Below are 14241 nucleotides of genomic sequence, written 5' to 3'. Positions count from 1 at the left end.
AAATTTTTTGCCACCTTGGCTGATGAAACAGATATTTTAGAGCACTTCTATGTGGTTTACAGCGATGATATTTCGGAATCAGATAGAAAGAGTAATAGAAATTAAAAATGTGATTTTGAAAAATTCAATTTTTTGGCCATTTTTCGTGATGCGAAAACCACCGCGTCCTCTTAAGGGCACTAAAAGACGTGCATTCATTTTTTCGGAAGTTTTTGCAGCCGTAGAAAGTAAAAAAAACAAACCGGACATTGGCTGTACAACTGACTAAGGGGATGCTTTAAATGGTCCGTGTTGCGAACGTGCGGCGGAAGGACGATGAGAACAGAAAGGACCTATGCATTGAGGAATGAACGGGAAAGGAAGCGTGCCGCCGCTTCTTTGAAGGAGCTTGAGATCAAAAACAGTGTTGGCTGACGCTGAGATGCAGCTGTGCCTCATCCAAACCAAGATGAACATTTTAAAGCAGTGAAACGCAAGACGGAGGTGTTGTGCAGGGGCTGAAGAGTATGTCAGGACAGTTGAGGTTGGCTTACCAACTGTTGAGAATCTCACTTGTGACAAAGTTCGGGCCTCATACCTGTGAGCTTGCTATCAGTTCATAGAAATAGCTCATATTCTAAAACATTTGCTTCTGTATGCATCTCCTTTTCATTGGTATTTAAAAATGTTAGACTCAATTTGGAATGGGTTTTACCATTCTTTTCGCTGTGCCCTCTGTTTTTTTTTTTAAATAAAATAGATATTTCTCCTTATGGATTGTAATTTTTTTTTGTTTCAACATGCTTACTAAGAGTGACAGCATCAAGCAACATGGTGTCAGCCTGTCTTGACATAAAACAAAGTTCTGGCTCATTCAGGAAATTTGGCAAAGGTGCTCAAGGAAAACCTGGAAAACTCGGGAATTTGGAAATGTCAACTTGGTAGACACCCTGATGAATTGAAGTCGGGCTTTACTGACAAATTTTTTTCCGGATAGTTAGGGTGCGTTCTTCGGCAAATACGGCTTTGATACGGTGTAGATTAGGCATTGGACGCCGAAACAAGTAGTTCCCAAAAATCTTTCTTGCGCTATATGCGGTTTTTAAGACCCCCTTTGAGTGGTTCGGTTACGGATATTGACTCGTCTCGGGGTGAAACACTGCACCTACATGCAGATACGCATGTTTTGCTACGTTTTGACATTATTTCATATCAGCAATGCACCTTTGGCACAATATTTGATGCTGACAGCAATCTGCGGCTGTAGGTGTTAATGTAAAGAAGTGCACTGCTTTGATAAATCCAACATGGAAGGCTGCGCTCGAAGACTTCTTGAATATGCAAAATGTCTGAATAACATATAAAGACAGAAACAGTGAGCTCCGAGTGCAGAAATCAGCGACAACAAATTCCAAGGCAGCCGTGTCAGCAAATGGAACTTGGCGTGCCTTTATCGGCTGCACTGTATGTGCAACAGTGCACTCAGGCCTGCGTACTCAGTAGTCTGCGAGTGCTGCATGACTTCCAGGAATCGCCTGCTGTTCCGAAGTAGCCATTAATGATTCGCAATCCATGAAACGCACAACCGATGCGCGCTCAACGGGGGTGCAGGTACTGCACCAAAAGGGTTACTTGCGCTTTCAAAAAATGGAACTATGTCCTCGAGTTACGTTTTAACGCACCATCTGAAGTGGCACGGCAAAGACCATTGGCTGCTTTAACTTCATGGCGGGCGGAGTTAAGGGATCATACTGATGGTTCTTCTGAGGGTTGCTGTCTATATTCAATACCTTCCACCCCGACACATGCGAGTTGCTTAGGCAACAGGACAACCTCGATTTTCTGGCAGCAGCGAGCACATGTGCTATCACCAAGCCAGATGCTGTGCTTCTGTATGATAAATGTAATATGGTGGCTGAAGTTTTGGATGCTGTATGGTGTCTCAATTGATTTTTTCGAACATAACGTGCACATTGCGCAGACATGGCAGCCGTGAACAACTTTTCCGTTATTCAATTGGTCTCCTATCGCCCACTTCTCTTGGAGCGGCTATTTCACGGCATAAGAATTGCATACGGTCACTACCAAGATTTTGGTAGGCTCTGCACCAAACAGCAACTTTCGCCGCTGGATGCAGTCGAAGCCTTACTGTAGCCATGCTGCCAGCTGATGCGGTGGCGGGCAGGTTGTCACGGCGAGGTAGCCTCTAATATGTTTGGACCACTAAACCGCTTCATAGATTGGCCGTGAGATCACTGGCTAGATCGGTGGCCGGAGGCCGAGTTTGGGTCAGTAGGTGACATGCTGGCAACTACTGCTAACGCTTTCGCTAAGTTTGTGCTTGCGCTCACTGGGTAGAATGGCGAAAGTTAGTGTGTAGGCAGAAAGCTCCAAACTGAATTTGCTGATCACAGCCAAATTTGACAGCGTTACATGTGCACAGTCAAAGGTCACACGCTTATATCTGCACTTCGCGCGACTGTGCGCGACACACAATGAGTGGCTTGATGAGTAAAAGCAAACCGCTCCATCAGTGTCAGTTATCACAGTGATGCAAGTGGATGGTTGTTGGTAAATCACGGCACAGGGGAAAATAAGTGACTATTTCATACTGCTGGTGGTACCATTATTCAGAAGTGCTCAATCTCAAAGGATACAGTTCTAGGAGCAATATTACGCAGATTTTCAGAATGCATACAAATTCTGCACATAGAACGTCCAAGTCCTTCCTGCTTTTTTAAGCACATCTTGGGACACCGCCGCTTCGTCAAAGTCCACAGTAAGGACTGTGATAAAGGGGGGGGTGGTAGTCATCTTTAGTGTTTAAATTTATGAACCAAGGAACACTTAATGCTTTCACATGCATTGCCCACTGTAAAAAGCCCCATATAATATAGCTTGCAATATAGCTTGCAATCCCGTTCACAAACCTGCTCCAAAAGTCTATTTTACTGCTCCTAAATGCATTTTTGGCTGCTTCGAAAGCTGCCCGAAATGGATTGGGCCAGTAGCATTACTACACTGCTTTTAACGTTTGTATGCTATATGACGTGTTGTCATGTTTACTTTGCATTTGAACAGAGCATGGAGTTTCGATATTTTTGGACTTGCCTTACATGCACACAATTTCGTATACTCATCAAGGATTCCTTTTGCAAGGTCTGACTTGAGGTACTTTTTAGTGTGCAGACACTTGAGGCTCGACTGTCTTGCAATGTGCACATTAAAAAAGCTCGGCAGAGACACAACTGCTTACATGTGGGAATGTGAAATCATTGTACTTGCTTTCGAAGAATGTTTTCGCTTAGGTATTCATCCGTATGTCATCGTGCACGTTGTAAACTTGCATGGCATTCTTTTTGTGTTCCCTTGCTTTGTCTTCCGCGATGTGCTTTTGTGGGCGACCACCTTTCACAGGTGTCGCTGAGGTAGACTCTTCGGAGTGCATCCCAGTAGACACAGCATCAATAAAATCCGAAGAGCGAGTGATACGCGGAAGGCAGCGGCGTCACGTGTGCAATGACGCATGTACTAGGTACAACTTTAGTCAACCATAAGCATGCAGCCACCGTGACGTCATTGAGGTATGCTCATCTCGCACCCCGGAGGCCTGGATTCTATTGCCACCCAGACCGAAGTGTACCAAATTTTCTTTTCCATGAATTGACCGCCTAACAAATGTTATGCCAATTTGAGCATTTCTGACTTGCTTTTACTCGTCGCTCCGTCGGCCATTTTTGGTACCATCTTTTGGTCACGCCGACGACAACGCCAGATTTTCGTGTAAGGAGGCATATAATGCTTTCGCAGTAAAGGGGCACTAATGAGAAACATTCAATCAGTTTTTATACAGGAGTCAGATTGGAAATTGAGTGGCACTTTGAGCGAGTGTTACCTTGGAGGGCGTGCTGCTAGACAAGAAAGGAAGGTGCCCTTTGAAATTGGTTCCATTGTCTATTGGTAAATCAGGCAACACATTAGGTAGTTGTTCTTTTAGCCAATATTTGCGAAATAACATAAGAGCATCATCACGAGCTAAGACCAGACATTGCACCCAACACCCAAGCAATGCACTACGTGTTTGGAAGTCCTGATGGTGGCGAAGTGTTGCTGCCTAATAAATGAAACAGATTCACTTGGCAGATGAAGAATGGCCATTTTCATAAGCATGAATGCTGAGAATATTTTAAATAAGGAAAACCTTTTTCAGAAATAGCGCCAATTGTCCGCTGATTATTTATATCTAAAGCACTGCCCATGAGGCTATGCAGTTAAACTGAGCAAAGTGAATTCGATGATTGCATTTGTAGGCAAGTGCGTTCTACAATGAGTGTCGCTAAACTTTTTGACACTAACAGCAAAGTGCACTCGCTTAGTGACACACTATTTGCCTGTCTGACCAGGGGTATTGGACTGACAATATATTCATTCAAAATTCTGCCCGATAATATTGTGGCGAAGAGAAAGTGAAGGCCAAGCTTCCATTTTTTTGCATTCTTTGTTCAAATTCTCGCGATGTCATGCTTGCTTTGTGATGTTTAGGCTGTGTCTTTACTGATAAAATGAAATTGGCTTGGCATCTATTAGATGCCGTCAAAAGCTGTCAATAGCGAGCTGGTGCAGAAACTCTAGGTGACCTGGCATTCATTTTCGCGTGTTGAGTTAACAAGCCTTCACTCCTGGTAAAAGCGGCTTCCTTGGCATGATAGTTCAAGATAGGGCATAAATATCGTTCAATGTGTTGTTTTCTTTGACGGCGTGCTATCAAAGTCTCGTGCTAGCTGTGGCGGCATGTGCGTTTCCTAACTTGTCAGTGGGCTAGCACAAGGGCCGACAGGATGGGTTCAGGCTGTAGTCGCTGTGCGTCTTTGCAAATGCTGATGGGGGGGCATCTCTTTTTCTTCAGGGATGGACGTGATAGCCCAGGCCCAGTCGGGCACTGGCAAGACGGCAACATTCTCGATTGCCATCCTCCAGCAGATTGACACCTCATTGAAGGAGTGCCAGGCGCTTATCTTGGCGCCGACACGCGAGCTGGCGCAGCAGATCCAGAAGGTGGTCATTGCCCTGGGTGACTACATGAGTGCCCAGTGCCATGCCTGCATCGGAGGCACCAACGTGCGCGAGGACATCCGCAAGCTGGAGAAAGGTGTCCACGTAGTTGTCGGCACTCCAGGGCGTGTCTTTGACATGATCAGCCGCAAGGCCCTGCGTGAGTTATTATTTTTTTGCCATAAAGATGAGCTTCAAGAGCCATTATGTGTGCCCACTGTTTCAGGTTTTAATTTTAAAATTTAATCTGAAAGTATAACTAGAAAAGCTTGCATATGGTCAAACAAAATGCACAGGGCACTTGTTTTATTGTCAGAGTAAAGCACATCCCATATGCTGCAAGGTGAGATTGCAATCGAAGATGCGACATAGACATAACAGCCTGCTGTACAATTTTACATATATATATATATGCTAAGGTTCCTTATAATCACCAAACCTTCCTTGTTAGTGGTTTTCGCACAGAAAGCCCCTAGAATATTATTACAATTAGAGGACTTGGTCCACTTATGCAGAGTAGCTCCTTTGTGGACCTGATCATTGCTATTCAAGCACACAGCGAGTTTTTCAGGTCTGTAACATGATAGCTGGCAAAAACAAAGTTGGAAGACATTCTCTGTGCAAGCTTATTAGCTTGGCGTTTTATTTACTCGCAGTGCGATGCCGTTCAGAACATGTCCTTCGCTGTTGTTTAAATGACAACAGGGGTAATTACGTGACTGGCAACTGTGTACTTGAGCATTACCTCAATTTCTTCTTGTGTGTGCATTTCAGCTTAAGGGGGGACGATACACTTCAAGCATTTTTATTTTTTAAACAATTTGGATGAAGTTTGCACAGTTACTGTGTTTTACCAGCCGATTCCAAAAATGCAATTATATTTTTCCTAGGACAAATACTTTTTGTGACATATAAATCACAATCTCTTTCATTTAAGGCCCAATTAGCTAATTAATACCACGGAATCGATATTGAATGTTCATAGTGTGTCGTTGGGTATAAGCTATTGTTCTAGGCCATTTGGAAGTGAAGTTATAGGTTGTCAAATTTAGTCATAAAAAATGCCCGCCTTGATACTAGAACGAAAGGTTAATTTTCAAAATTGTCTCGAAAAAGTATTATAAAAAAATTTATTTCTCGACACACCACCTCTATTTATCTTACTAGGAAAAAAAAAGTTAGAATGATAGCCCAAGTAGAACAAAACATATCACTACGGCAAACAGGAAGGGCATGAAAATAGTTGTTTTGAAAAATCAAGGAAAAAAATTACAGCACATCTTTACTCCAGCAAAAACAGCTGTAATTCATCAGAATGCACCAGAAGCGTAGTCTGGGTGCATCCTGGTTTCATGCTGCTTCTTCACCAGTTTTCCAAGTTCCAGTCTGGCTGTCTGTTTCTTGCTGGAGCTGATGCTGCGGCGGTGGTCTTTCTCTCGTGCTCTTTTGGAGACAGTGCCTGTGACAGACAATGCGAAAACACCCGTGGACTTAGATTTAGGTGCACGTTAAAAATCCCCAGGTGGTCGAAATTTCCGGAGTCCTCCACTACGGCGTGCCTCATAACCAGAAAGTGGTTTCGGCATGTAAAACCCCATAATTTAATTTTTTTAGTGCCTGTGACAGACGTCTATCTGCCCCAAAATTTATGTTGCAGAATGGAGATCTTCGGTGTTAAAGCGCAGCACTGCTTCTCCTACAGCTGCTTCCACTGCGAAGAGCAATGCACATTTAACTTTTTAGGCCAAACTCCAAATTACCGAATGCAAGCTCTCACTGGAGTTCTGCGTTTTGCCTCATTGGCATTTTACAATCAAAGCCTTTTCCGACAAGCGGATATAAACAGGCAGCAGTGCTTCCGTGACATCTTTTGGTAGATTGTAGACGTGTCTCGGGTCAGGCTTGCCCTTTGATTTTGCAGCATTATGCCGGCACCATAAACTTTCGCCAGCAGGGCACAAGCTGTGGTCTGGGCATTCAGCCGTGGATGTGACATGGTGGTAAGTGGCCATCGCAGCTCTTTGCATACCTGCCACGTCACCTTCATGAGACTTCAATGCCCGGCCATAGTATGTGCTCAGCCTGGTTATGAGTTCACCAGTCAGCCTGCCTCTTCCACCAAGGCCCCGCTTATTCTCACATCTATGCTTCTGCATCAAATCTCGCAAGGCCATCCCCTTACGTTTTTGCACAGGGTTTGTGCAGCCCTCTTTCTTTCACCTCAATATAATCATAGACTTTTGCCTCCTGAATGGCAGAAAATGTTTTGCTGTAGCCATCACACAGCATAGTTGTTAGCGTAGGCCATGGCATTCAAAGAATCTCTCAAAAAGGATCAGAGCCGCCTCAACTTCCATTTGGCCAGCTTTGCTATCAGTGTTTTTCTGGCATTTACCTTTATGGTTTGCGCTTCATTCTCCGTAGCCGTCGGTATCAGGCTGTGGGCCCATCTCACATGCTAAGCAAAAGTTGGACAAAACCACGTCGGTGACATAAACACTGAATAGTTTCATAACTGTGCTGACGCCGATGTGGGAAGAGTGGCCTCGTGTCATCCACATGCCGTCGTAGCTAATGGCAAGTTGCTCGTGTGGCCAAAACATAATGCTTTGTAAAGAGTTGCAACTTTCGTTGCACATTTGCTCATAGCAGCCTCCGCTGTTCGCGTGGAAGCGGGGTGCCAACCTGTTCTTCAAATGCCACTGGTGCATCTCGTGGTGCGTGCCACGGTGAGATATTCCCATGGCTGCGAAAATGTCGTTCATTTTCGTCTGCCCGTTGCCAGTGGCTACCATCACTCTCACTTCAAGGTTTACCTCGAACGGGTTGCACGTTTTCGAGCTGTCCATCCGCGGCAAAGTCCAGTCATTTGCCATTTCGCTGCAATTGTCACATTTAACTGTCAGCTTAAGGGCAAGTCCATAATCACAGTTCCCTCTGATGACCGATGCACGTCCGTGACACACACTGCAGCGTAAAACGCCAAGGAGCGATTTGAGATCAAGATGCACTAATATTGGAGCGGTGCAGTGCTCCGATGCAGGTGCTCATGCCTCGCTGCAAGTCTCAAAGGGCTCTATTTTCCGCGCTGTTGCTGGGGCCGATGAAAGCAGCTCGAGCGTCACTTTTTCATGCGCACACTTTCATTTTGACATCCGTCAACACTTTGGTGTCAATTCTTAGACGTCCAGAGTTTGCTTCAATGCTGTTTCCACCGTCATCGCTGCCGGAGGGAATGTGATCAGTTGGCGCCGAGGAAGACCGCTCGAGCATCTTTTTCACGGGCGCACTCTTGCTTCACTTTGGCTTCCGTCAACACTTCGGCGTCAATTCTTGGGTGATCGGAGTAGCGATCACCCAAGAATTGTAGCGACATTTCGTTAAAGAAACAAGGAGAGTCGAAAGCTGCCTTCTTTGCCTCGAGACAATCCAAGGGGAAGCAACAGGTCACAAGATTGCAATTCTGGTTCTGGACGAGATGAAGTCTTGGAATTTGCCTCTCAGAAACCTGTTGGCTAGGTGTTCGGACAATTCCAATGTCAAGAAATGGCAAGAACACTTTTTCTACTGTATTGTGAGATGCTCAATTAGGTTTGATAGGGGTTGGTTGCCCGTGCCATCTCTTCAACTTGGCCGCCCAGAAAGGAGCTTCTTGTCTTCCTGTAAAGGTATCACTGATGAGGCTTTAGTTGACATTTTTCTTTTACCTAGAGAAAAGCTCGAAACGGAGAGATCGACTTAGAGTTCCAAAAAATGCATGACGCTGAGGTCAGAAAGATGTTGAAGCAATTGCCGACACATTGGCTGTCGTTGGGAAAGTGTTTGAAGAGGCTGCTCGACCAGTGGAAACCACTAATCTGCTTTTTTTTATTTGAAACAAAGCAGTGCAACAAGCGGAGCTTGTTTTTGGAGTCTTACCAAATTCCGAAGACTTCCTGACAACCCCCCCCCAAGAACTCTGCACTGACCCCAAAATCTGCTACACATCTTCACAAGACTGCTGCAGGCCTTGGGAAAAAAAGCACCAACGGCGAACTTTCGCTAAAGAGGAAAGGAGCTCATTATGTACCTCAAGCAAAAAAACAAACTTCATACCAAGGATTCCGGAGAAGCCAGCCACGTGACCTGTGAGGAGTGCCTGTTTTATTTTTTGTCATCGGTGCTAAACAGGGCATGCTGTCTTTTTCTCCAAAATGTTATGCTTCCTTTTGAGAAGGCAAGCTGCCTTCAGGCACAGGCTCCTCAGATTCATGTACTGAGTGGCCTCTTGAACTGCCTTTTCGAAGGTCCCCTGACTAGATTTGTGCGTCCAGGTTTTGTCAAGGCATGTCATCCATTGCTGGAAGTTCACTATGGAGCTGCAGAGAACCAGAAAGGTGATGAAGACATAGTCATTGGCAGCACAACCTACTCTGTGGTTGAGACATTGAGCTGCATTGAGAGAGAGAGTTCTTCTCTACTGCATGTCTGTACTTAATGGCATCATGAAATTACATTTGCGACGAATTCCTGCTAGAAGACGTCAATCTCAAGATGGCTGAAGTTGCTCAAGTACAAGCTCTGGAAACTGCTTCATTCAACAGCGTACATCATTTTATTATGGCGTTGCCTGCTATTCTGCTCCAGTAGAGTGGCGAATCAAAAGAAGCAATCGACGCACTTGAAGTAGAGTTAGCCAACTTGCAAGTATATCTGGCTTCAGCCGACGTGTTGAATGAGCCAAGGTGCGATGTGCAGCAGTCGCAATTAGGAAGCGTTCGAAGTGTCAACGGATCGCTTAGGTTCCACTGAATTTCAGTGGTCATGCTGGGTATTCTCTCCATTCCCCACAGCAATGCTGAATGAATGTGAGAGAATATTCAGCACTGTGAACAAAACGCAGAACAGAGTTTCGCTGATCTGTGTGTGAGAATACATTTGAAAGTCTGCTGATGGTCAAGGGGCACCAGAGTGGTACAGTCGAACCCACTTATAACGATACCGGTTTTAACAATATGTCGGTTATAACAATGAGAAGCTGCTGCACCGTCTACTTTTGCATGTTTTCCATGGTGAAATAACCCGGTTACTACAATGCCCCGATGCCGCATTATCGGTTATAACGATGAAGTCTGGCTGCTGGGTGTCCGAGCTGAAAGGTAGTGAAATGCGGAATCCTTGAAAAGAAAAAAGGAAAACGAGAAATTCGAGCCGCACCACAATGGGCCGCTGCTACAACAGCTGGCGCGCGCTCATTTTCCAGCCATCTCCACGCGGCTCTCTCCCGTCGCCCTTCCACCCCTCCGAACACAAAGGGGCTGCGCCCATTGCTCTCAGCCGCCCCACCCTACAAAACACAAATGGACCGCGCCAACTTCGCCGCAAGCAGATTGCTCGCATGTTGCTCTCTGGCTCCTCATTCAGTGCAGTTCTGCAAACAGCTTAATCGCTCGCGTTCATTTTTGTTGGTTGTGTCGAAGTCGTTCCTGGCCACGCGGTTTCCCAACTTCGCTTGACTCGCTGCCGAAACGGAAGATGGCTGATCCGCCTGCTGATCGTCGGCAATGCAGGACGTTGCCGGTGAAAAGAAAGCGCACAGCTATAGATTTGGAAACTAAGTGCTTCTAACCGATGAGGCAATCGTCGCGAACGTGCTTGCATCAGATAGCGACGGCGACGACGGCAGCGACGATGCGGTATGGCAGGCTGCCTCAATGTTGTCCTCACAGGAGGCCCGGCAGGTGATTCAGTCCCTCCGGAGCTTTGTTTTCGCGAGGAACCTTCCACTGCACTACGTGGAGCACCTGGATGCCTTGGAGAAGGATGTTGGCAAGCTTTGTGTAATGCATGCAAGGCTGACGGAGGTAGGGTTTTCTCGTGCAAGTCAGTGAGATGTACGTGGTGAGATGCTTGTGGCTATCTCACCTCAGCGTTCCTTCTGGATTTCTCAATCTGACAGGCTGCCACGGCAGCCTTCTCGCAATTTTTAAAGGGCCCCTTTTGGGGCCATCAATGCGATACCTCGACGGTGCTCCCATATCGCTTGCCACCCGTGACACCTCTTTGCAGTTGTTTAGCAGTGCCATTCTTTAACGCTGACAGCTGCGGCTTGTTACACGTGATCGGAGCGCCCAGGAAGCAGTTAGAGTGAACACAATGAGCAGCTGGGTGGAGGAAGGTGGTGGGGAGGGTCACTGGCCTCCCTGCCGATATAGTTTTCTCATATCATCTCTGCCATCCCCTTATTTAAAATTTTTCATGCCACCCGGTTATAACAATTATCGGTTATAACAATGGAATTTTCGTGGCACTTGAATATTGTTATAAGTGGGTTCGACTGTACTTGGTTTGGGCAAACCTACACGGAGAAGTTTCTGAAGCAGGCAAAGTCGGCAACAGCAGAGTTATTGCAAAAATAAATTGAGCCCCAGTGGTGTTCTCACTCTTTACTCTCAAAAACAGATTTCACTTGCGGTTGTGAAAACATAAGTAAGCTTGTCGCAAAAGGTAAATCCTTAAAAAGAAGTGCTGCCCCCCCCCCCCCCTGCAATAGTTTTACGAATTTCTAAATCTTCGGGTTGGCAGGTATGGCATCGTGTTTTAGGAGCCTTTTATGAAGTTATGGATGTCACAAGCGTGCCAGCATTTCATGGGACTGGTAAAAATGCGTCAAAACTAACCGAACGTCAAATTATTCAGGGTATCGGAAAAAGAATAACAAAATGCTTACTACATTAACATGCTTTTATTTGCTGAATTAATCGGCCGGCATACTTAGTGTCCATTTTGCACAAAACCAGTGTGCAAGCTGCAATTCTCATTATGACTGATCAGCACTTGCAGCAGTGCAGGCCTCCGAAGTTCCTTCGCAGTGCAGCCGTGGTGCATGTCTTGAAAACGTGCATTTCACTACCGCCTGCACATCCTGATTATTTTTTTGCCTGTCAGCTGGTCGCCTACAGATAGTCCATCCATTGTGATATAGCCAATGCTTTTCATCCTCGACAGCTTCTGCCGTGCTTGTGACATTGTATGCGCAGCCATTGCAGAGTCATAATGAAACTACTGCTTGCCGCAACTGCTGTGGTCGAAACCGTGGTCGCTGTCGACACGATCATGGATGGAGACTATGCAGTTACGAAGACACAAAGCCAACACTGTGTTATGTGCGGCAGTTAACTCGAGATTAAAGGCTGTAAAAGCATGAAGTGTTCCTTGTACGATTTGCACTGCTCACTATGGCTATGTGGACTTCGCTGCTTCATTTCACTTGGATGCTAGAACAGCTTTTGCATAGTATATTTTCGGTGCTTCAATCTCAGATGTGCCTGAACTAACAAAACTTTAATTCCATTAAATAATGCATACGGCCTGCTGGGACCAGAGGATGAGTCCGGATTATCAGATTTTCCGGTTTAATTAGGTTTTACTGTACTTGCATTGACGTTGCAAAGACGATATGTTTCAGTAGTTAGCAATTTGCCAAAGTGTGAATAGCATTCAGCATTGTGTTATATAAGACAATTTGTGTGGTGTGCTGTGCTGTTGGCATGCCATTGACCTTTAAAAGCACTGGGATCGTACGCTTTCAAGACGGTTGCAGCTGTCGCAAGGTCAGAAATTATGGCACTGGTTTTGGGTGAGGTGCCAATGGAACTTTTACCGTGGGACCTCAATCACTGGTGCGACAAATCTCGTTAAGTATGAACTGACACATTGTCGTAGCTTTGGCACAATAGCATTATGCTGAGCTTAAGGCTGCGTGTTCAATTTTTGGTCATGGGTAAGTGTGGCACAGCGGTGTAACAGCTGCGCCAATTGTGCCATTTTGATGCAATTGCTAATTTCTGCGCCAGAAATGTGAAATTCATAGAAATTGGGCCATGCTGCGCCAAAATGCCCTGACTTGCCGCAATATTTCTCATTCAAGCTTGATAAAGTGGAAGCTTGGGCTAGTTGGTGTTCCAATATCGACATGTGTGCACAGCGCAAAAGACGAGGACCAAAGAAAGAACGCCTATGTTGTGTTCTATGTCACGTTGCTGGAGTTGGTTCTAAATAACTGCTGTAAATATTCACACCTTTTTCTTTTCTGTTCCAAAATTAAGTTTTCTTCCACGTTAGACTGCTCCAAATTTAGTATTTGGTGCTCCAAAATGTAGTTATTTTTCTCTGCAACCTTCTCCAAATTTGGATTTTCCTGTTCCAAAACTAAGATTTTCCTGCTTCCAAATTTTTTCCAAATTTCCTCCAAAAATTGCTGCAAATCCTACTTCAGCTGTTGCACCCCTGGTGGCACGCAAAAATGCTTATTTTCAAGCTTTGTGAGCATATCAAAGAACCCCAGGCAATCAAAATAATCTGGTTTGGTTGACCATAGCAGCTCTAATTGCATCTGCTGTCCTTTGAATGTAGAACTCTGTTTTAAGCATGAGCTATGCAGGAACAGATTGGACAGATGGCGAATCTAGTCTTGTGTGACCCATCTAGGTATGTCATCCAGTGCTTGCACCTGCAGCTCTTCTCTGGTGAAGTAGCATGGGTTGCAAGTTGATAAGAGCTTTTCTTGTTTTATGCATTTTATCTTCACAAATTGAAATTTATGGCACCTGAGTTCCAGGTGTTCGTTACCTTGAGCAAATGCATTTTTTGAAGATCAGTTCTTGGTGGTATACAGTAGAACCTGGTTCATACGTCTTTGAAAAAAGAAATAACGTATTAACCAAAAAATGTTTCATCCAAACTAACATACTCAGCTGTAGTTGACATTTACGTAATGAGAAGTGTTGCGTGAATCGTGCATGAGGCACGAGACGCGCGGCCGTAAAATACATCCTTTGATCAAAGTTTGGCAATGTACTGAATGTTATGTTGGTGCTGAAAAATCGTGTTTCGTGGGGGCATATAGACCGGTAAAAAATCAGTGTAGTTCTATTAAATAATTTTTTTGTGTTCTCGATTGTGAACGTTGGTACCAGGAAATTGTAAGTAATGGGGGGGATCGTATCACTGAGGTTCTACTGTGTCAGTATATAAGGAAAAGCTTAGAATGGCAAAGCAGAAAGTGATGCAAAAGGTGCACATGCTGAAGGTCAAATCCTGAATTTATTATAGAGTTGAAAAAATCTGGCTCATTATGTGATTTTTTTAAATCTTGCGTCGAGTGTTAAGAAAATTTCATTTTGTTCCCTGAAAGGGTCTGAAGTAGAGATGTGGGGCAGGGTGTGCACG

At 45.0% G+C, this 14241-nt stretch overlaps 1 protein-coding gene across 1 annotated transcript in view; it reads left to right on the top strand.

Moving 5' to 3' along the window:
- The window catches only part of LOC142571368 (eukaryotic initiation factor 4A-I-like), a 61628-nt gene that overhangs the window by 13798 nt on the left and 33589 nt on the right, over positions 1–14241 (top strand). The window contains exon 4 of the mRNA XM_075679653.1: positions 4886–5191. Coding sequence (XP_075535768.1) covers positions 4886–5191 — 306 coding nt within the window. The remainder of the gene's footprint in view (positions 1–4885; positions 5192–14241) is intronic.

The sequence above is a fragment of the Dermacentor variabilis genome, chromosome 2, assembly GCF_050947875.1.
Source record: "Dermacentor variabilis isolate Ectoservices chromosome 2, ASM5094787v1, whole genome shotgun sequence".
Taxonomy (NCBI): Eukaryota; Metazoa; Arthropoda; class Arachnida; order Ixodida; family Ixodidae; genus Dermacentor; species Dermacentor variabilis.
Note: the sequence above shows the minus strand (reverse complement) of the source record. Positions and strands in the feature narration are given on the sequence as shown.